A 21,930-nucleotide genomic window follows, 5' to 3' on the forward strand; every position below is an offset into this window, starting at 1 on the left:
ATGTTCAGAAGTGACAGGCATCCAGCTCAACTCACACCCTAATGGCAACTCCAGGTAAGGTGAAAGAAGTAAAGGAAAAAAAAACTTGCTAAAGGTATTGTGGGGGATTTCACAAATTTTTGAAAAGGCCCGTTTGAAAAAAAAAATGCACATGCACAACCCTGTACCCGCTCCCAAGAGGGAATGCCTACAGTATTGAATGCGTGCGAGAGTATGCAAGTGCCAATTTCTACTAGTGCACGCTGTGTTTAAAAGTTGCTGTTCTCATAGCTCATACAAGCTGACTGTGTCTGAAGGTTCGTCCTGACCCCGAAATCCCTCAATCAATATATAGACTTTAGAGGCAACTCAGTCAACTTGCCCTCAGTAAGTTGGTCATGTAATTCCTCCTCTACCAAGTGGTATTTGCACCATTGTTGTTATTAGGAGCCGCTGTTGGTTAGCGACAGCCTATGGAGACAGCAGGCCGCTCTGAAAGCACATCCCATAATTCCAGGATATATCTGCCTCTTCTGAGGCCTTTCTTTCCTACTCATTCACTTCGTAAACACTTTTTCTCTTATGACCCTCTGCCATTTTTGAAGAACAGCGGTGAGAAAGGTGAGCTTGAACGACTATCTGAAACCATAGCTCATCACAGATATACACCTGAAAGTGCGCATGTGCAGAAAAACATAGCTACGGGATAGGAGAGCCTTATTTTGCTTATTTAGATGATCCACCCAGAAATAAACGATCCTCCTCTATACCTTTAAGTATGTGCACAAGCTACGAGAACAACCAGAAGAGAGCTGCAGTTCTGTATTTTGGCCACAGATGACAGTATCATTAGAAAACTCTCTAGTGCCTCTTTTATTTTTAAATTTATTATATTAACCAAAACCTGACAACTAAAATACAGAAAAGAAACATTCATTACAATGTAATACAAACAAAAGATGACTAATACAAAAATAATGCCCATTTTCAAATTAGATTTGGGGTTTTATGGGGGAGAGTCTGTATCTGCAGTCGTCTAGGAATCTTCTATGTAATTAAAGATTAAGAGCAACTGTGCAAATCATTTCCTGTATTTATTATGTAAAATCATAAATTAATCCAAACAGCATTAATGTATAAATATATGCAGATTAATGAAAATCTGCTCTTTGTTCAGTGATTTATTTGTAAAGTATAAACATTGTGCGCATTCATTTTCCTGTTGGTTCTTTGGGATCAGTATAGATTTACCGTGAAAATCAGTTTTCGGGAACCCCTCAGTGCATATTGGTCCCTGCCTGCCGCCCTGCATTTTATTTAAGGATTACTGAACTCAAGGGTGGGGGATACACTTTTTACACTTTTTAACAAACATAGTTATGTGCTCCGTGCTTCGCTTTACATTAATTTGCAGACTTCGTATCTGTGTACATTTATGAGATGAGATGTTGACAACCCACATCCTTGGTTGATTTAATAGTTCCAGTTTAGCGTTTAAGCAACAGACTGTCTAGTAAAAGAATCTACCTATTCTTGTATAAACTGCTGTCCCTAATCTCCTTAATGCACCATTCCCTCATAATGTCTGATTTTTGTGTCTGCAGTCTGACTTTGATCAAAGCCAGAAGGACAGACCTTCCTGGGATCAGCTGCATTGTGGGGTACAATCTGTGATCTCATTTCTAGCATTAGAAAAAAAAAAAACACTCATCTCTTTCACACCCCACACCCACAGAGACACACACAGACCTGGTTTGCAGGCTTTATAGATTCTGCACAGAAGCTCTATGCAGCGCTCGTCTGTCCAGTCGTGGAGGATTCTGGCAAGAAAATAAAGATCTGCCACAGGAAGAGAGTCCTTGAAGAAGTCCCCTTAAAAAGAGACACAAATATTTAATATTTATAGAAAGCTGAGCGAATGGACTATATTTTCATCCAATGTGTGAGATTTTCTGCATGAAGTTGGAAAGCAACAATTCCAACTTCTCCTTCAGGTACATGACGCTGCTCATGTATCTAACAGAATCAGCGGCAGTGGGATGGATGGAAAAATTTGAGTGTTTTGACTGGCGCTGAGGACTCAAACTGGGTTGCCTTAAGTGGTTCACAGGCTTCTCTTTATCTGATTTAATTATTTCATGTAATTAATAATTCTGTTGACAAGCCTTCAGAATAACGACATGACTCGATTAGTGGTTTGCACGCTTAAATGTAATTAGTACAAATGGTTCATGTCTGTTGTTATTAAATTATTCTAAAGGCCTTTGGTCCACATTTTGTAAAACATATCTCCAGCCTCAGTCCAACATTCAGCTGTGGTTGATTTTAAGAGCAGTTTCCTGCAGTTTGCTTAGTGAGTCAAACATTCCCTTCCAATACTTCAATGTGAGTTTATTTACAACGTAGAAATAAAAAAATAAATGTTCAGAGGACTCATGCAGCAACAGCTGTCGCACGGTTATGTGAACAGCCGGACAGGAAGGAATTGACTTTCTCCACAGGTTTTTAAGAGTTTGAAGCAGCTGAGGCGCAACTCAACAGAGGAAGTGTGAGACACAGATTGACAATTTTGTACAAAATGATTTTCAGTTTAAAGGTTCTTTTTCATTGCTTGAAATCAATGACTGAATTTATATATGTGTTATTACTGCTGTATTATTACCTCCACAAATAATAACACACATTTTCATAAGCAAAGAATTTTATATTAGTTTACAAATAAGGATGGTCATCTGTTTGCGAAGTGCCATGACAGTCAGCCATCTTGGAAGTAAAGACACTACCAAGGATTAAAATTGTACTAATGTACGGAGTAACAAGGCGTTTCCCCTTGTTGATTGAGAGGCAGATCCTTTGGAGACGTTACCTGAAAACTGAAATTCTTCACTACTGCAGCACAATGCAGGACCATGCATATGCAGCAGCAGCATAAGAAATGGTTTGCCCATTCCCCAAGAAAACAAAAGGGAAAAATTAAAAGACAATGAAACCAAAGATATATATATAAAAAAAGGAGATTAAACATTGGGCAAGTCTTTTGAACTACTGCAGAAAAGCAAAAGAAGGAGAGAAAATTTAAAAAGGACACTGAAGTTACCATGTTTGTCCTTGAAAAGTTGCTGAACTGTACTGCCAAAATTAGCTAAAGCTAATGTTTTCCATTCGGTTCAATGAAACAGTGTTGCTCGTAACCATAGAAAGCATAACAGTATATCCTGCAACATATGCCAATGATGTTGTTATAGAATTGTAGGTTTACGCAGGTTAGGTATCTTTCAAAGCGCCGATGAAAGCATGTTTTTCTGTGTTTTCGAGGCTTTTTTCTGCAATAGGTTGGAGGCAGTGAAGCTCTATAGGGTTTAGTGTTCTTTTGAGTGAAATACCATCATTTCCCCAATAGATGGCAGTGAATATTATTTCTGATGTGATGCCTTGCAACAGATTCCAATCTCTGTTGACAAGATTAAATTTTGTGAACAATTTGACAGAGATTGAAAAGAGGGACAAACTCTGGAAACTAAGACCATGGTTTGAATCATTCAGGGAGAAATGCCTGCAGGTGGAACCAGAAGAGCACAATTCTGTGGTGGAAATTATGATTCCTTTCAAGGGGGAGTTCAGCAGCATCAAGCAGTATATGCCAGGCAAGCCACACCCATAGGGGTTCAAAGTATGGGTGAGAGCTGGAATCCCTAGCATGATGCATAACTTTGACGTTTACCAGGACAGCAAGAATGGAATACGTGTCAAATCTGAACTTGGATTGTCAGGTAATGTTGTGCTGAAGCTTGTCTCCACACTTCCGAAGGGTCAGAACTACAATATCTCCCCAAACAACTACTTCACCTCTGTTCCACTGGTAATTAAGCTCCTTGAGCATGGAATCCATTTTATGGGTACAGGCAGACAGGCGCTGCTCCCCAACTGAAACCTTGAAGATGAGAAGAGCTTGACAAAGAAGGGTAGAGGAAGCTTTGACCACAGAGTGGAGGGGACACACAACATCTGCGCTGTAAAATGGTATGACGACAGGGCAGTCACACTTGTGTCATCCTTGACTGGACCAGAACCTGTGCAGGAGATTCAGTGCCGGGACAAAGCCACCAAAACCTACATTGAGGTTGAAAGACCTTATATTGTGGCTACCTACAACAAATACATGGGAGGTGTGGATTTGTTGGACTCATTTACAGCAAAATACAAGTATACCCTGAAATCCCGGCGTTGGTACATGTACATCTTCTGGCACACCATCACCCTCGCCGTGGTCAACGCCTGGCTCCTCTACAAACCGCACTATCAAGCTCTCATGATGCCAAAGGAGGAGATGCTAAACATGAGAAAGTTCCAGGCACAGCTAGCATCCTCTTTCATCCTGGTAAGAATCTCTTTCTGTTATTTGCCATGATTTGTGATATCTTCATGCATTTTTGACATGTGCACAAATCAGATGGACACAAAACTCACATCTCCAAAGAGAAGATGTCCATCATCAGGCAGCGGGAGCCCAGACGCAACAGGGAGTCCTTTTACTGCTAGGAAGAGACCATCCTCAGATGATGGGAGTCCAAATTGTCCCTCCAAAAAATCATGTGCGCACCCCCCACTCGATGTGCACAAGAACCTCACTGGACATTTCCCATGAAGGTCAAAAGAGGACGCTGCAGACATTGCAGTAAAGAGTATAAGAATACCCAGTGCAGCAAGTGCGATGTTTGCCTCTGTTTTTCAGAGGACAGGAACTGTTTTTGGAACTATCATTGTGAATAAAAAAAAATTCATAACAACATGACAGATTATTTTTCATGTTAAACTGTTCTGGGACAAAAGCAAAACCCTGCAAATGAATCAGTAGTACTGCTCCCCATTTAGCCCAATGTTGCAATATTACAACATTTCTGTAAAAACGTATGAAAACATAACATTTTTGGCATACAACATCTGAGTGTTTTTTTGTGTATGTTTTTCTATATTCAGGTTTGTAGGAAGGATAGAATAAGAGGTGATTGGTAACCATACTGCACAGAGGAGATGTGATTTCTGCTTTTCTTGGTAGTGGTTTGATGATGAAAGAGATAGTTTGCCTTAGCCAAAGCCTTCATTTCCCTCAGAATTTTTGCTATTTCTGTAATGATAACTGTCCAGTTCTCTTGTGCCCTAAAGAGATCCATGGAGCGGATCCTTTTTCTCAAGATGTTCTGTCCTTCTCCTGAGGCTATGTGTTTTTTTTGCTCTTTCTCAAGGAGTCAAGACTCTTACGTCAGGACATATCTTCCCCTATTTATTATAATAATAAATACAGTTCATCAAATAAAAAGTGATGCTTCTAAGCATGCAATGTCTTTTAATATATTTATAGTTTGTTATTGGTTACGGACCGGCATTGAGGCAGACACAAATAGAGAAGCTGCAGATAGTCTGTACATCAAACAGGCAAGTAACTGAATGAAGAGAGATGATTTCATCAGCTTATTTAATTTGAATAGAATCAATAGTAATAGTATAAATGATGTCCAAAATCATTTAAATAAAACTTGAGTAGAGGATGAGTTTTTTTTTTCTTTGATTTTATATATTTGGCAGTTATTCTTCATTATGTTATAGCTTCAAGGGCAAAAGAAGGAAAATCTTATGCCAAATCCAATCTCTGCTGACACAAGGATTAAACTGGACCAAAGTCAAGAAAGTTAACATTTGCTTTTCAGTCAAAATGTTCTTTTCTTCTGATGAAACTATTGAAATGTGTGAATAAGGGCAGCTTTTAAAGGAAGAAGGGAAAACTTGAGGAAATAAACCTAATGCTATGTAGTGGAATTACCAATTTGTAAATTATGTCAAGTATTGAATACATTTTTTAAGATTTATTTGTGACAAATTATAGGAAATGAAAAATGTAATTAAAGTTGGATCAGTGAATTTAATTCAAGATCATCAGTTATCAGTGAACATGAATCAGTTTGGTAATCTAACTGATCTGAATCACGATCTGTTCTTTGTTATAGAGACATTATGTAAGTTTTAGTGAAAAATGACCATTTTATTTGACCCTTTATGACTAAAACATCACTTGAAAAAGCTGACTGACGGCTTAGAAGTTCAGAACCAATGCATCTATAAGCCTGTAGCCTATTCTCCGTGTTGAATGGGTCCAACCTAGCAAACAATCAAACAATCTTTATGTAAAGATGGGTTTTGTTGATACAAATTAGATTTGGGGTTTTATGGGGGAGAGTTTGTCTCTGCAGTTATCTAGGAATCTTCTATCTAAATAAAGATTAAGAGCAACTGCGCAAATCATTTCATGTATTTATTATGTAAAATCATAAATTAATCAAAACAGCATCAATGTATAAATATATGCTCAACTCAGACATGATGGAAGGTTATGTTTTGAGTTGAACTTGTGTGTTTGTCTGCCCATCTGTCTATGTACAGGATAACCTGAAAAGTTATGAACGGATTTTGATGAATTTTTTATCTAAGGTGCAGCACAGTCCAAGGATACATCTAACACATTTTGGTGATAATCCACATTCTGCATCCATTTCTGGATCTAACATTATATGGTGGAAGCATTGCCCCTTTAAACCAGAGAGTGACAGCAGTGACTATTGACAGCTTCAGCGCAGGGTCGCCGACAGGAATTGTGGGCACCTCTCCCCAAAAACTAAAGTGATGCAAGCTTTAAAACTGCTATAAAGATGCATTGAAGAATATAATTTATATTTTTAATGTAACTTTGATTGTAGAATTTGTACAAAAGAAAATTACTCTAAAGCGAAAAAGCTAAATGTAAATTGACTTTAAACCTTACATTAAAAATCATCGTCTCAAAATGATAACAGCTTGTAACAAAAGCCATAGCTGAATCTATGTACAAATGAAAAGAAAATAGGTTTTTGATTGTGTAAATATTGTCCTGTAAGGTTCTATCACAAGTTTATTAAAGGACAGATTATTTTTATGCTTGCCCTGAGAACTTATTTCAGGTGGCTGAATAGACAAGGTACAGGAGAGCAGAGGAAGACCAACAATCCCCTTTAACAACCAACCTTTCAGACACTTAGATGGGTATGGGACATCGCACTCTAACAAAAGAAGCCAAACAACCATCATTCCAAATGGGTAGACCCCTTCACCTGTTCCAATTTGCATGTCTTCAAAACAAAAACAAGGCTTTGTTGGGCTGCTGTATAAAACCTCAAACTCAACATTATTTCAGACATTTTGAGTTAAAAAAGCTTCCTGGATGGGAAGCAAAACATATTCAAACTTGGAAACAAAGTCCCGTGGATTGTTTTTAATTTTCTTTTTTTTTTTTTTTTTTGGGATGACCTGGATGACTGAGAACCTTCACCAGCATCTTTTCTTCTTCTTTGATTCTTTCTATGTCTGGGCTCCTTTGAATCTTTCTTAACCTTAAGGTGAGCCATGCCAAGTCATGATCTGCTGATCAAAGAAGCCTTATTTATAAACATATGAAAGGATTTTGAGGAAATTTTTACCAAAGGTGCACCTCACGCCATGGAAGAATTCATTTAAATTTGGTAATGATCCAAATTATGCACGGGTTTTTGCAATAAGTGTAAGTCACAATATGCTGCTTGGCTGTGGTCTGTACATTCAGAGTGCTTTTTTACTTGGTACTGTGTTATCTTATTTTATTGACATGATGTGCTTTGAACAAAGATGAGCCACATGTTTTATGCTGGTTTTTTTTTTTTTGGATAAAAAACCAAGAACAAAATTTCTTCACATGCAACAATAAAGTATTTTTTACCTGTATTCCTGCTGTATCACAAAACCTTCACTTTTATAGGCCGTTTATTTGCCATTTTATCTTTAAATAAAGGATTGATCATATGTCAATTTGTGCTTTTTATCCTAATCATTATGCTGCATCACTAGGAGCTTTATTAAGATCAAACTGTATTTAACTGAAAGTTTTTGAAGAGACAGCAAAACACATTTTGTCTCCTTCGTTCTTATAAATTAAACATTTACCTTAATTCTGTTCTTAATCCCTTTACTTGACCTGGTGTGAAAGGTGCCTGATTAACCTAAATGAAAGTGCAAAAGCTTATCTGTGCCTCATATGAGCCTAAAAAATAAAACAAAGATAATTTGAAAACTTAGGAAGATTTAAAGACATTTAACAATCAATACAAGAACATTTATTCGTTTTTTGAGGCTGTTTTGATGCCAACACATAAGCACTATGCACTTGAGGCAGATACTATGAGTGTCAGGAGAATTTACAGAGTAATGATGTTACCCTCCTGGAAGCTGATCCTCTGGTTAGCCTCTGAGACAAAGTGTTCCCTCGACACGCGTACTACCTTGGGGAGGTCAAAGAGCGTCACAGAGCATTCTGGGTAGGCCAACGTGCACTGCTTGGCTAATGCTCCACTGCAGCCTGTAGAGAAGGACATCATTACATTTAGTTATTATAAACAGTGTATAAATAACCTTCATTGACGGCGATCTGGATCTTAACAAAAGATAAACCTGCACACGATGTGCAGTCACATAAGTGTAGTTAAGCTTTCAGCAAAAACTCAATTAGTTGCATGATTTCTATTCATTTTACCACTTTGGGGATGAGGTTTATGTAATATTAATGCTAATAATACAAACACTGATAAAAAATAAACCAGAAAGAAGAGGGAGTCCATGTAACCCTGGAAGCTGCTCAGAGTAAAAGGGTTTTATCTGAAATATAATGATAATCTTAATTATATTTTATAAACTCCTGTTTGCATCCATGAGACAGTAGGATCTAGCAGAAAGTCACAGCATCCCCCAAACACACTGGCTTTTATCAATGTTTAAAATATAATAGAGAATCTATGATATGATATGATGCATTTAAAGCAGACTAATGAGCATTCTCAGATTTCATAAAAACTCAAACCCATGTTAACAATAATTTGAGTAAAAAGGCTGAAACGTTGCACATGGAGCTCTTTGCAATCATCTTTTTTTACATTACAATCTGTGTTGTTTCTAAAGAATCATATTTTCTTGTAAGCTTTCAAAACAAAGTTACGGAAGTTTAACGGGATCTCCAGAGATTAATCTGACATCAACACATTTGGATTCATGTAACAATGGTTACAAACAATGTCCTTCATTTTGCAGTTTGTTAAGGTTAGATACTAAAATACTTTAGAATTTGAAAAGAGAACATTCTAAAAAGTATTACCTGCAGAATCTTTGTGCATTCATTAAGCAGAATTCTCTAGAATACAGTGAATGATGATAAGAAAAGAAAAAGAAAAGCTTCCATTTCTGTTAAGAGAGAAGTATTCACATGATTTATTTTTACTCCTTAAAAAATGTGCATATGAAAATATATATCTGATTATCTCCTAAAATTAATTTCCAGTAGACATGAGACCACAGTCAGGCCACCGATGCGACTTTACGGTCCTGGGCTGCTGTTAATGATGTTTTATTTGGTTGTTTTCTATGATTCAAGCAAGCCGAAGTCTTATTAATTTCATATCAGCTGTTTTTTTCATTATATATCAAAAGATGTAGCTGCAAGATTCTCCGATATCTTTCATTTTAAATGCACAGTTAGAGCCTGGTGAAATCTCCCTGCCGGCAGACAGTCTACAGACATTTTAGTGTTGATTAAGAGTAAATAAAAGATGTTCATCTTTTATTTACTCTTTATTAGATTTGATGTCATTTTATCCTGTTTTACTCTGCAAGAGCAACAGAAGTAATAGCAGAAGACATAGAAAACTATAGTGTTTTATCTTAATAGATAAACTAATAATTAAATGCAACAATAATCAGGATTTATTTAGCTTATAGGCTTGTAGGTAATGGGTCTCATTGGAGGAGAGCGCAAAAATCTAATAGAAGAAGAGCCAAACAACCTGATTCTCTGACAGGCATATAAACACTGAACCTAATAAAACATAAGATATGTATAAACATGTAGCAGCTGGCAGCACCAAAGTGGTTCGTATTGGTTTATGAAAAAACATTAGAGAAGAAAATATTGGAATCTGCAGATATTTGACTCCACATATCAGCGCTGCTGTATTTCTCAGGTAAAATACTCAATATAGTCTGACATATCTGTTCAGTTCTGTTGTATCGGCCATTTGCCCATTTAGCAGATCCTTTCTGTAGAACATGAGCCAGCTGTCACCCTCCAGCTGCATTAATAAGCCCAGACTGCCCATCACTCTGTCACTAATTCATCAGCTGTCGTTCCCTGAGCCACTAAGGAGCTACCTACTGTACAACAGGAGCTCCAGGAAGTATCACTTGTTAAACCTACTCAAACCTTAACACTCACTGTTCCTCCTTGCTTCTACGGCTGGAAGCTTTATGAAGTGACACTGAACCTTCTGTCAAACCTGACCAACCTCCGGTAAAACTCAAGAATTTATTTGACAAGAATGTCTTGATTTTGAGAGTGTAAAGTTGTGGCCTTGTTCTATTGAGTTGTAGTTGATATTCCACATGCAGTGAAGGTAAATCTAGGCACAGAGCAAAGGTTACACAAGTGGAAATTGGAATCTGAAGTGAGCACTTACACACACGGACTCATGATTGTTACCGGTAGATAAAACTAGAAATATTATGTGAGAATAGGATTCTTTGAGCTTGAGCAGCATTAGTATGTTTCGTGCCTCAAAAAATAATGAATATAAATACACAAGAAAGTTGTAGACAGAGAGTCAGAGACATAATTATGTTTCAAAGGTTGTCACTTTAACAAACCTATGAAACCATTTAGACTAGCCACCATACAGGGCAGGATACCTCCCAGCTATCCTCCAACATGACTGGCTTACTTTATACTGTATCAGCTCCCTCTTTTCTGCACACACGGATGCTTGGTAGTGCTGACATCAAACAGGGGTCGGGGGGGAGGAGAATCAAAGAGCAACGATGAAGAGCAAAATCAGACATACAGCTCACTGTTTGGCTTACCCGGCTGCCTCAAAGAATCACATCCAACTCTGTCAGGTTTACTCCTTCATTTCTAGCCTTTCAAAGGTTTGCAACAGTTTTCAAAAGCCCCAAACTTTTTCTCATTTCATTACCTATAGACATGTCTATTCCCCTATTTATTTTTGTTCGCACAGACCCAAGAAAATCTAGTATAAAGATGTCATAGTCAAGAAGAAAGTAGCTTATAACATGCAGTAAACACATTTCTGCATTTATAGAGCATCAAAATAGCCAGATAAACCAGACTAAATGTGAGATTAAATGTGTAATTTAGTCTGGCCCAGATGAATGAGGCATCGGAAGATTGTTGATGAGAACAACCCAATGTTTTTCAAACCATGTCTGTGCCTATTGGCCAACGCTCTGACCAACCAGCACAACTGACTGTGACGTAATAAGTGCGACAGAAAGCTGGTGGGGGAGTGTAAACAAACAGCCTGTCGGTAAAACAGCGAATACGTCTTTCTCAAAATTGAATGAGCGTAGAGCCTCTTCCTGCTCACGTTTCAATGAAAACCCCAAGTCTAATCCTTCCTAAACGGATTCCAAAACTGAGTCAAACGAGAACTTTTCAATAGTTGTTGCCATCTTTCTTGTTGTGCTTTCTCCAGCGTCGCTCAGCTTTGTCGTCCCGCCCTTAAAACCCCGCCCGCTTTGCATCCAGAAATTCAAAACACATCTCTGTGTTGTGATTGGCCCGCCAGTTCTAGGGCCTGGGGCATTGATCGAGGCTAGACCAAACTCGAAGGCAAAAATGATTTTGGCCGCTGGTGGGTGGGGCTAGATTACTAGGCTAGCATTACACAATATAAGTAAATAAAATAAATGGAGGAAAGATGTAAAGTAAGTGGTTCCCAATTGTATTTCAAATTCTCCAATTAAATCAAAGTCTAAAAGGAATCTAAAGTCACTCAATGAAACATGTTTGATTTTGAAGCTGCTTACTTAGATGTACTCTGTTGCATTAGTCTGAAGTATCTTGCTGCCTCTAACACATTTCTTCAGGCTTGCCCAGCTCCTTCATCTTCATTTCACCTCCGACAGCATTTTTATTACTGCTGAATATAAGCATCCCACAGCATGACACTGCCTCCATGTTTTTCTGCCTAATTCCTACGGAGAACTGTGCTTTTTAAGCTAAAGGGTGAAGCTTGTTTAAACAAAAATTAGGTGTTTCTTATGGCTTTTTTGTTGTGTTGTTAGTAGTAATAAAAGCCTGATTTGTTGAATGAATGACTTATAGTTGTCCAGTCAAATCATGCCCCTTCAGAATTTCTGTGACCCTCTGAGATGCTATTGTTGGAGTATTATATCAAAAAGTGAACCCGATGTAAGCTTTATAAATCCAAAGGTTTCTGGCAAAACTTCAGGGTGTTGGTCTGCTAATAAAGTTTGTTCCTAATACTTTGTGCTGTTAACAATTTCACCCACCTGATTTAAATTTCTAAACAACTTTATCTATGGCCATCATATCTGATGTCCTTCATCATCATCCTAACCCTAGAATTATATTTACACTGAGATTAATGCACACAGTGAGGATCTAATTAATAATTACATGATTTTTTGAAAGCATCATGGTATACTGAGTTTCACCTTTCACTTTTACAGTTAATATTTTGGATGCCATGCATTTCAGATGTTTTGATCCATAAAAAAAATAATCCACATACCCTTTTCCTTTTAAATCCCTCTTTACATATAATCCTCATAAAAATTCTGAACTCTGTGGCTGCAAGGTGACACAATATGAACATCAACAGGCATAACAGTTTTTTTCATGGCAGTATACTGGAAGATTTGACTGAGAAATTGATCCAGATTTGCTATGCAGTTTCCCCTCATGCTCTTCACAGCTGTTTCTCTGCAGAGTGACACTAAATTAATGCGCAGAGGCCCAGAGATGCAAATCGAAACAGCGAAAAAAGACCCTTAACCTTTGGGCTCTTTTTATTGCATAATCCAAAAGAAAATTTTAAGCTCATCTAGGATAGATCTACGGATGGATGGATGGATGGATGGATGGATGGATGGATGGATGGATGGATGGATGGATGGATGGATGGATGGATGGATTAATTATGGATGGATGGATGGATGGATGGATGGATGGATGGATGGATGGATGGATGGATGGATGGATGGATGGATGGATGGATGGATGGATGAACAGAAGCCTCTGGGAGACCAAGAGTCCTGAGCAGCAGGTGTGCACCGACCCAACAGATGCTGATGGAGCCATGGTGGGGCAGGGAAACAGCAGCCTCACCCTTCACCCTCCTGATGCTCACATGCGCTCACTCTTTAGATCTGCTGCTTCATGCATAAGCATGAACGGATAACCACATATGAAGAAAGTCATAGGAGAAGCAAAAGACAAGGATCGATGTAAGGTACTTTAAGTGGCTCCAGAGCTCCCCTAAGTGGTCAGATGAGGTAGAACACTCCACATGTGGCCAACCTGTGGAAAATTTCCAACTGCAAAAATGTTACATCAGGATTGTCAGATATATTTACCACAAAGGGAATCTTTCAGGATTGTTAACCGTTTTAATGCTGAACTAAAGGTTACCTTTAAGTAAGTGAAGTAAACTAAAGATTACACATTCATATCTGGTGACATTTGTTCTGAATTATACTTAGTACCACTTTATACTTTTGTCAGAACATGACTGGAGTCAATTTTTATCTGTTAAATTCACTTGAAATAGAATGAGACAAGAGTGAAAAGGGAAAAGAGCCCATTATCTCACTCACAAAGGCTATTCTGGGTCTCATGACATCCTTCATTCCTCAATCTTGCCTCTCCAGTTCATTAGAAGCTGTGACCTCCATCTTTTTTATCATCTCTGTTTAATCTTTGTGCCATTGCCATTTGCTTGTTACCGGTATGTAAAAAAAAAAAAAAAACCTCTTCAAAGATGCTTTTGGAGATAAATCTGAGTTGATAGTAGCTGAGACTGGTTAACTAAGTCCTCCTCAACAATAGCATTTTTTATTTTATTGAAAATAATTTCCTCTAAGATTGACAAAAAAAAATCTGATATATCTAGATTAATTTTGAAATAATCCCATCAAATCTCATTCAAAATGCTTAAACCATTTACCTAAGAGAGTTAAATGTAACAGACTATTCCTTATGATTCCCTTTGTGTTTGCCAGAAAAGCTATGGCCTCATTTAAGATGTTTTACTGATTTGTTCATTAGTGGGGATTGTTCTTATTCAATAAATACATACTGTTTGAGCTGTAGCCTTTTTTTGTTGTAGACACTTCAGGGTTTACAGAGCATATATTAACATACCTGAGAGGCAGAAAAATATGTAAATATTGAATAAAGCACAATTGGCATTTCCATTCCAAAAAAACAGGAAGACATTCCATATATGGAAGATTGGCGTCACATCTGTATTAGCGCCATCCTCAGTCCTGTAAATTACTATAGCTGCAGAGTAGATGGGATTATTTTCTTTTTAAAAGCAATATTTTAAATGATATGTGGCAGTTTACTGGCAATAGAGATAGGGGTGGAGAAAGCAATTGGACAAAAAAAAAAAATAAATAACCTATCCATGCTGAAAATATAGACCACCTTTGAGGATTAAATATAGGTAGAGAGAATCATAAGTAGAATTTAAGAGGAGGAGGGGTGTGAAGGAGAAGGACAGAGGGCAACAGAAAGAGTTAAGAGCCAGAGAGCAAATACATTTTTTTTGTAAGCATAATGGGACATCTGAGACAAAAATATAATTTTTTTTAAGGCAGAAAATACTTTTCATTTCATCTCCATGTGGGTGTAATGGCGCAAAGTCCCCTGCTTCATGTGTATTTAGATTTTAAATTATTGCGTTGGTAAATTTTTTTGTATATTTATATCAAACAAGTAAATTCAAACCAATGACTTTTTTCACGCGCTGCACAGTGGTCCAGTGAGTAGCACTGTTGCCTTGCAGCAACAATGTTCTGGGTTTGATTCCCGGCCCGGGGTCTTTCTCTATGTAGTTTGCATGTTCTCCCTGAGCATGCGCGGGTTCTCTCCAGGTACTCCAGCTTCCTCCCACAATCCAAAGACATGACGGTTCGGTTAATTGGCTCCTCTAAATTCTCCTTAGGAGTAAGTGTATATAGTTTGTACTGTTTATTTCTGTTTTGCCCTGAGATAGACTGGCTACCTGTCCAGAGTGTTACCCCACCTCTCACCCATTGACCGCTGGAGAAAGGCACCAGCACCCCTCGCTACCCCAGCAGGGATGAAGGAAAATGGATGGATTTTTTTTTCACTGTGGTAAGCAAAGTATATATTTTAAATTCATACAAACTGTTTACACCAAACCAAATGTACCTAAACACCCTCTTATCAGCAGGGTTTCCTCTGTCTTGAATCTCATATGATATACAGAAGCTCAATCCAAATCTGTAAGGAAATTAAAACCACTTAAGTAGGTCAGTGGTTTTCATAATGACTTCTATTTGAATAGTACTGGCGAAATGGAACTGGCCAAAGCAGTTATTAGCACTATTGCCAGCTAATAGAAGAGTCAGGTCAACACAGGGCTGTCATACTCCTAGGTCTGGGTACAGGTCTGGTTTTCCTTCTCTCTCTCCTCAGCAGGGCTGGATGGGAAGGTGCTTTACATGTGAGCTGATTACCGCCCTTTATAAGGAGCTGGAACCAGGAGGAGGGTGTCAGTTCATTAATGCTTCTATGTGGTACAGACTGATCTTCTTCCTAGCCTTGCTTCCTCCTAAAAACCGTAAAAAAAACCTGAACCTAACCTCCGCTCTCTGTTTCCTCCTTCTTATAACTCTGGATCCCAAGCCCGAGAACCACTCCTCAGAAACCACTTCACTCTGGACACTCGCCTGAGACGCTCCCAGTTTGCCTCCTGGAATCCGTGAAGCCTCGGATCCCTTCTCTGCTTAAGTCCTGCCTGAGCTCACCTGCCTTTCCAGCCTCTGACACCAACTCAGGAAGTCTTCAACCGGACCTGCACCTTCTGCCCGGAACACTGAAGATCATCCTCAAAAACCGACGCCAAGGCTCCCTCTCAGTGAGTTCTAGCGCACCTCATCATTCAAACCAGCACCTTCCAGTTGCTCACCTGTCGCCTCACCTTTTCCAGCAGTGCCCAGATTACCCAGGCAGCCGATATAATCTCAGTCCAGACCACAACCTTCAATAAAACTCTTTAACTGATCATTTGCCTCCATGATTGCACTCATTCAGAGTCTTTCTTCTTAAGACATGACAAGGGCTTTTAAATTCTACCATTGCTGGTTGGTTAGGTCTCTAAGTTCCTGTTAACAAAAATCTCCTGACTTCTTCAGAGGGCAAATAACAATCTAAATTATTAGAAACTTTAGAATTTTGCCTTAAGCTGACATTGCATTGTGCTGTAGTCAATTGTTTCTTTCAGTTGCTTCCCTAAAACTGGCCCAGGAAGTTTGTCAGGTTGCAGAAAAGTCTGAGGCACAAATCTAAAAAAGAACAACTGAAACTAACTAATTCATGTTTGCCTTACCAAGTAATCCTCACTAACTTTAAATAATTCAATTAAAATACTGAATATCATATTGCGCATGAAAAATTAAACTTCCTTCTCTGTTAAAGCTGATGGATGAGTGGGTCTGCATTCATTTCTGCTGAATATATTGTAAAGATTTAAGAAAAACTAGGTGACCTTTAAACGACTAGAAAAAAATTAATAAAGGCAAAGAAAAAAATTTCATTTTAAATTCTAATTCAAGGATTTCAAACTAATTTTAACATCAGGCCACATCGCTTTACCAAGTCTTTTAAAGGGCTCATTGCAGATGTATACATAAAACTTTTGATTTCATGTCAAAGAGGAGACCACTCCGGTAATATAAATTTACTCTTTATCTTGCAATTTTCAGCATCTTTGTACATTTATGCACATTTAAATACTCAGGGCTCATAGATGGTAGATCAGATAAATCATAAAGAGTAGAATTGTTTTACACTTAATCCTGTTTAAGTTGACATTGTCATAATGTTATATTTTGCCTCATCTACCACATTAAACCATCATCTTAGAATTTAACTATCAGTATTTTTATTCCCCAGTTACAATTCAAGCTGTATGACTTTGCTTACAGTGTCTCAAGGGGGAAAATTAATTTTCTTTATGGCTTGGAGTATATTAGATTTTATCCCCTAAATGCGCTTCATCTTAAGCTGACCTGCAAATTCAGTGCTCGGAAAGGTCTGAACTCTTTACTGGAAAATGTAAGATGCTGGAAAACGTACCTCCAAGGTCACAGATGACCTTAAAAGGCGTAAGATCGAAGGCCGTGACCACGTCTTTGCCACAGATGTTCCAGATGGAATTCATCAGGTGCATGAATTTCACCATTTCCTCGTCTGACCTGAACAGACAAGTTATTTTTTATTAATCCCTTTCCCCTCATGTCTCCTCTCATGGAAGCAGAAGCGTCTTTATCATCTTTACTAAACTGTCACCCGAAGGAGCGAAGTGCAAACAGAAACGCTTCTCATTTAGAAAGTTTCTCCCAGCGCCCGCTCCGTGTGTCTCTGTGAGACAGACAGGGTGCGGCAGAACAGAAGAGCCTGTGGTGAGAGCTGCTGCTCTGAGAAATCTCCACCTCATCAAGCAGCACCACCATAAGGCCCCAATACACACATACATCCTCTTTCTTCTGGTTTCTACTTGTCTAAAATCTCTGTAGTGGAGCAGCCATCCAGCACTCAGAGCAACTTGATATGACACAAAGACATCCAGAAGAAGTTGAGTCATTGTTGGCTCTTAGACTGTGATTACAGAGGATGAGAAAAGAGAAATCAAATGACTCCAGGGCCAAACAGAAGACTGAAAGTGTCAAGAGCTAATTACATTAAAAGCTCTGTAATCTTTCTTTCTTTCTTTCTTTCTTGGCCACTGGTTCACTCCTGGGGTGTTTTAAACGACTGTCCTTTCTGAGGTCTGTCTGAAAAAATCCACGATTTTATGGAATGCACAAGACTAAAGACAATTTTTAGCATTTTAATTGGTGTGTTTTAATTGGGACTGTTTTTACAAACATTCTTTCATAGGAGGAGTTTCCTAAAACAGAAGAAACAGAAGCCAAAGGCCCGACTTTTCAATTTTTTAAACAGCAAAACAAAGATGGCCGTTCACCTGTCCCGTAGAGACAGACCTCACCTTGATACCGTGGCTCTGTGGAGGTGCAAAGTTAAAACAAGAATAAGGCTGGAGTTTCACTTCCACATGTGTTCCATATGTTTTGAATTGTGTAAATAAAGCATCGTTAAAAGTCAAATGTGTTCCTTCTCTTTCTTTCAACTGTATACGCTGCAAAGAATTGAAAACTATTTAAGTCCATTTTGCTTAAAAATAATTGCCTTTTTTCCTGAATTTAGCAGGTAAATGAGATACTTGCCAATAGAATAAGACTATTTACATTTCAAATAAGAAAAATAAGTGGATAATATCTAATTATCTTATTACAAGGGTAGAAATACTCCATTGGCTGATGTTCTTATTTGCCTTCTCAAATTAAGTGCAAATACAGTTATTTTAATAAATGTTTATTCATTTTTTTTATTGTTGCAGTGTAGTGGAAATGTTTATTTCCAAGCTAAAACATCCAGATTTAGCCAGGTAACCTCTTTTACTGTATAAAACTTATTTTAAACGGTTTCCAGCATCCATTCATTGTCTAATTAAAACTATGCTGCATTTTCCAAAATTACCTAATGAAGCTTAAGAAAAAATACCCTCTGATCTCTGATACTGCAATCCTATAAGCCCATTTCACATGTCCGCCAGAGCCAATCATCATCTAGGACACTGCTTTAAAAAAAGGGCCGTCCACATTTTCCTCCAGCCTCTATTCCACCATCAGTCTCTGGTTCCTGGGGCTAAAGACGTACCTATAATTCCTCTGCTCAGTCATGACATCATGATTCTCTATGGTTGCAATTTCCACTGGGGCCTGAGCAGGAAAACTCCCTAATTGTTCCTTTTCTTCTGTGTGAATCTTTCCAGGTTGAACATCACATTCATTGCTACCCTGTCTGTTATAAGTTACTGTTTACAGCCTTCCTTTGCCAACAGGACATCAATTATCGTTCAACTGTAGAAGTTTGGACTATAACAAAAGTTATCCTGTTCAGTTGTATCTCTTTCTATATATAGAGGCTATTTAACTATTTCCTTGTAGTTTTGGTACATGCTTGGATTCATTAATCTGGTTAAATACCTGTTGAAAGATCATTTTTATTTTTCTAGAGGAGGCCAAGGTTTTTTTTGTTTGTTTTTTTGTTTGTTTTACAATCAATTCATATTCTAAATACTTTATATCTTGGCTGAAATCTCCTAACTACATGGGTTGATGCTGAGAGATCAATTCGTATATTGTTTGCTATTTCTCTCACATGGTGTACAACCAGTGCATAAAGAGTCATGGATGGCCAAGCTTTTGTGTGGAAGGTCTGGACTGATGACTTAAAAGCATTTGGTTGAGATTACATCAAATTTCATGTTTTTGTGCAAAGACTGGTGATCTTTATATTGCAGAGGTTCTTAAACTCTGTTTTTTTTTTTTTTAATCTAATCAATTTCATTGCTTAATTGAACCAGATAATTTCAAGTACTCAGGATTTAAAGTTATTAAAATCCCTCTTTGACATAAAGCTGCATGTTTGAATTTCACTTTCCTCTGCTTTTTTTTATCGCTCTCACTCCTGATTCCTCAACGTTGAGAACTGGAGCTTAAAAAAAGGGATGTGGCTGTAAATTATTCAGGTGCAGAACATGGCTGGTTAAATGGCGATGGGTAAACAGGAGTCTGAGTCATCCAGGCACCCTTGAGTCTTCCTGCTGCAGAGCTCCAAGAATGCAGTGAATGACTTCGACGCTTGTTTTCCCTTGCTAATTTACCCTCCGCATTCACAGGGGAAATCAGCAGGCACCAACAACTGCTTCTCCACAGCAAATCAGTTGAGCACAGGTGCCCAAATTGTTCTTTGTACAACACTTTCATTACAATGCATTGACACTGATTTGCAAATGTATCTCATCACTGGTATAGTATTTTTTTTTTTTTTTGCATTAATCTAAAGCAATGAAGCAGCCTCTATTAAAACTGTCAGCTGCTTTCTATAAAATAATGAAGGGGATGAATCCTTTTTTTAAATGATTGCAAAGAGGACAAAGTCTAGTCCCTTAGATGTAGAATAACAATGAAACCTCTATGGCAATAAATTCCTTCCCGTTTCACTTGAGGACGGAACTACCAGTAAAAAAGAAGGATGTTTTTGTGCTTTATTCCTCTGTGTCTCTCACTTTGGATGGCTTCTCCTCCCCTGGGTCTGCTGGTGTTATTGTAACAGGCCCTCAGGCAGGCTGATCAAAATCTTTTAGCTAACACACTGTGCTGTGTGTGTGATGACCCTTAAAATTGCTGACCAGCAGATCAGCGAAGCGTTAAAACTGTGGGCACCGGATGCTATAAACATACCAGACCCTTTAGGACAATGGTGGATTATTATTATTTTTTCTTTGCCTGTAGCTTCCTCACATCACCAGCCTTGCCCTCTCACTTTCTCTCTCTGCCTCATTTCATTTCACATGTTCTCCCTCCTAATTAATCCAACCAGTCAGATTATTTTTGGAGGGAAATTTTTAAGAACATGTTAAAAACAAAGAGAAAGCAATGCATTATAAATATGCCAACATATTTCATGGCTGTGATTGTGCAGCAGTTTTTTTTTTTTTTTTACCTGTAGAGAGCTTCAAACAGGTCCTTTGAGCTGACTCCAAAAGCTTTTTCATACTGATTTCTTCCCTCTCTGAGGAAACGTAAAGAAAGGGAAAATAGAAATTAATAACAGTAACGGAGACATGCAGATAAAATTAGTATCATCTTTGATGGTATTTGGTTTCAGTTTTATTTTCCTCTCAGCTTTCTGTGGTCAGAATCACTAAGAAAGCTGCTGGGCCTCTGCTTTCAGTCACAACATCAAAGGACAGAGTTCAAACAGAGAAGGAAGACCAAAGTCTGTATCCAGACTGGATGCTGAAGCTGCTTCCTTCACAGCTCTTCACTGCCTACCTGTGGCTGACTTCCTCTTCTCCACATGAATAAAATCTGCACTTTTTCAGGACATTTCTTTTTACATTTTCTCATTTTACGATCAGAAATGTCAATGTGTTTAACGTGGGTTCTGTCTGATCGTGCAATCATTTGTAACTGTGAAGTGGAAAGAAAGAGTGTTACATGGTCACATATGCAGATTTGATTTGGTTTAAGAATGCTTGTTCTCTGTTGATGACTTCTGATTGCTTTCTTTCATTTTTTTTCATCCACATCTTTATGATAACCAGATTTCTGCTTCAGTATTAGTTTTCATTAGTGCCGCTTGCCTGAGCAGTTGCTCCCTGCAGCTTCTCAGCCCTAAAGTCAGTTCATTTAGCCTTTCTCTTCTTTAAACTCCTAAACAACTTTGTCCTTTTTCTTGTGTTCCTTTGTCACAATGTTGTTTGTTCATTATAGCTCACTGGAGGCCTCCAATAAATCCCCTAACCCATCAAAGAAAAGCTGGATTTATACTGAAAATTAGTTGCACTGCTGGACTCTGCTGCTAATTATTTCTAAAGGTATTTGGTTGCACTGGATTTAAGCTGGGATGTCAGAGAGAGCCCTGAATACAAGAGCCAGAATACAAGAGCAGAATACAAAAGCAGGACAAAAGTGTTGAAAATCATGCGTCACGTCTTTTAAAATTCATAACTTTCCTCTACTCCGTGTTGGTTTGTATAACTTAAAATCCAAATGCAAACAAATTTGTATGTATAATGTGACCAAATGTAAAAATAACCCAAAGGAGTATAAAAACTGTAGTTTTCCCAAAGTATTGAAGATTTTAGATTGTCTAGTCCAGCAGATCAGGAACAAAGGCATTATTCTAATGAATTTATGTACTGG

The 21,930-nt window shown here is 38.1% G+C and overlaps 1 protein-coding gene across 2 annotated transcripts in view; it reads right to left on the reverse strand.

Annotated features, from left to right (window-relative positions):
- Positions 1–21,930, reverse strand: part of asmt (acetylserotonin O-methyltransferase) — a 26,501-nt gene that overhangs the window by 1,927 nt on the left and 2,644 nt on the right. For both annotated transcript variants that reach the window (XM_015404135.1, XM_015404136.1), the window contains exons 4-7: positions 20,726–20,794; positions 17,231–17,349; positions 8,255–8,395; positions 1,729–1,851 (exon numbers count right to left, since the gene is read on the reverse strand). In XM_015404135.1, the coding sequence (XP_015259621.1) occupies positions 1,729–1,851; positions 8,255–8,395; positions 17,231–17,349; positions 20,726–20,794 (452 nt within the window). The remainder of the gene's footprint in view (positions 1–1,728; positions 1,852–8,254; positions 8,396–17,230; positions 17,350–20,725; positions 20,795–21,930) is intronic.

The sequence above is a fragment of the Cyprinodon variegatus genome, unplaced genomic scaffold (genome assembly GCF_000732505.1).
Source record: "Cyprinodon variegatus isolate N-32 unplaced genomic scaffold, C_variegatus-1.0 Scaffold1646, whole genome shotgun sequence".
NCBI classification, from domain to species: Eukaryota; Metazoa; Chordata; class Actinopteri; order Cyprinodontiformes; family Cyprinodontidae; genus Cyprinodon; species Cyprinodon variegatus.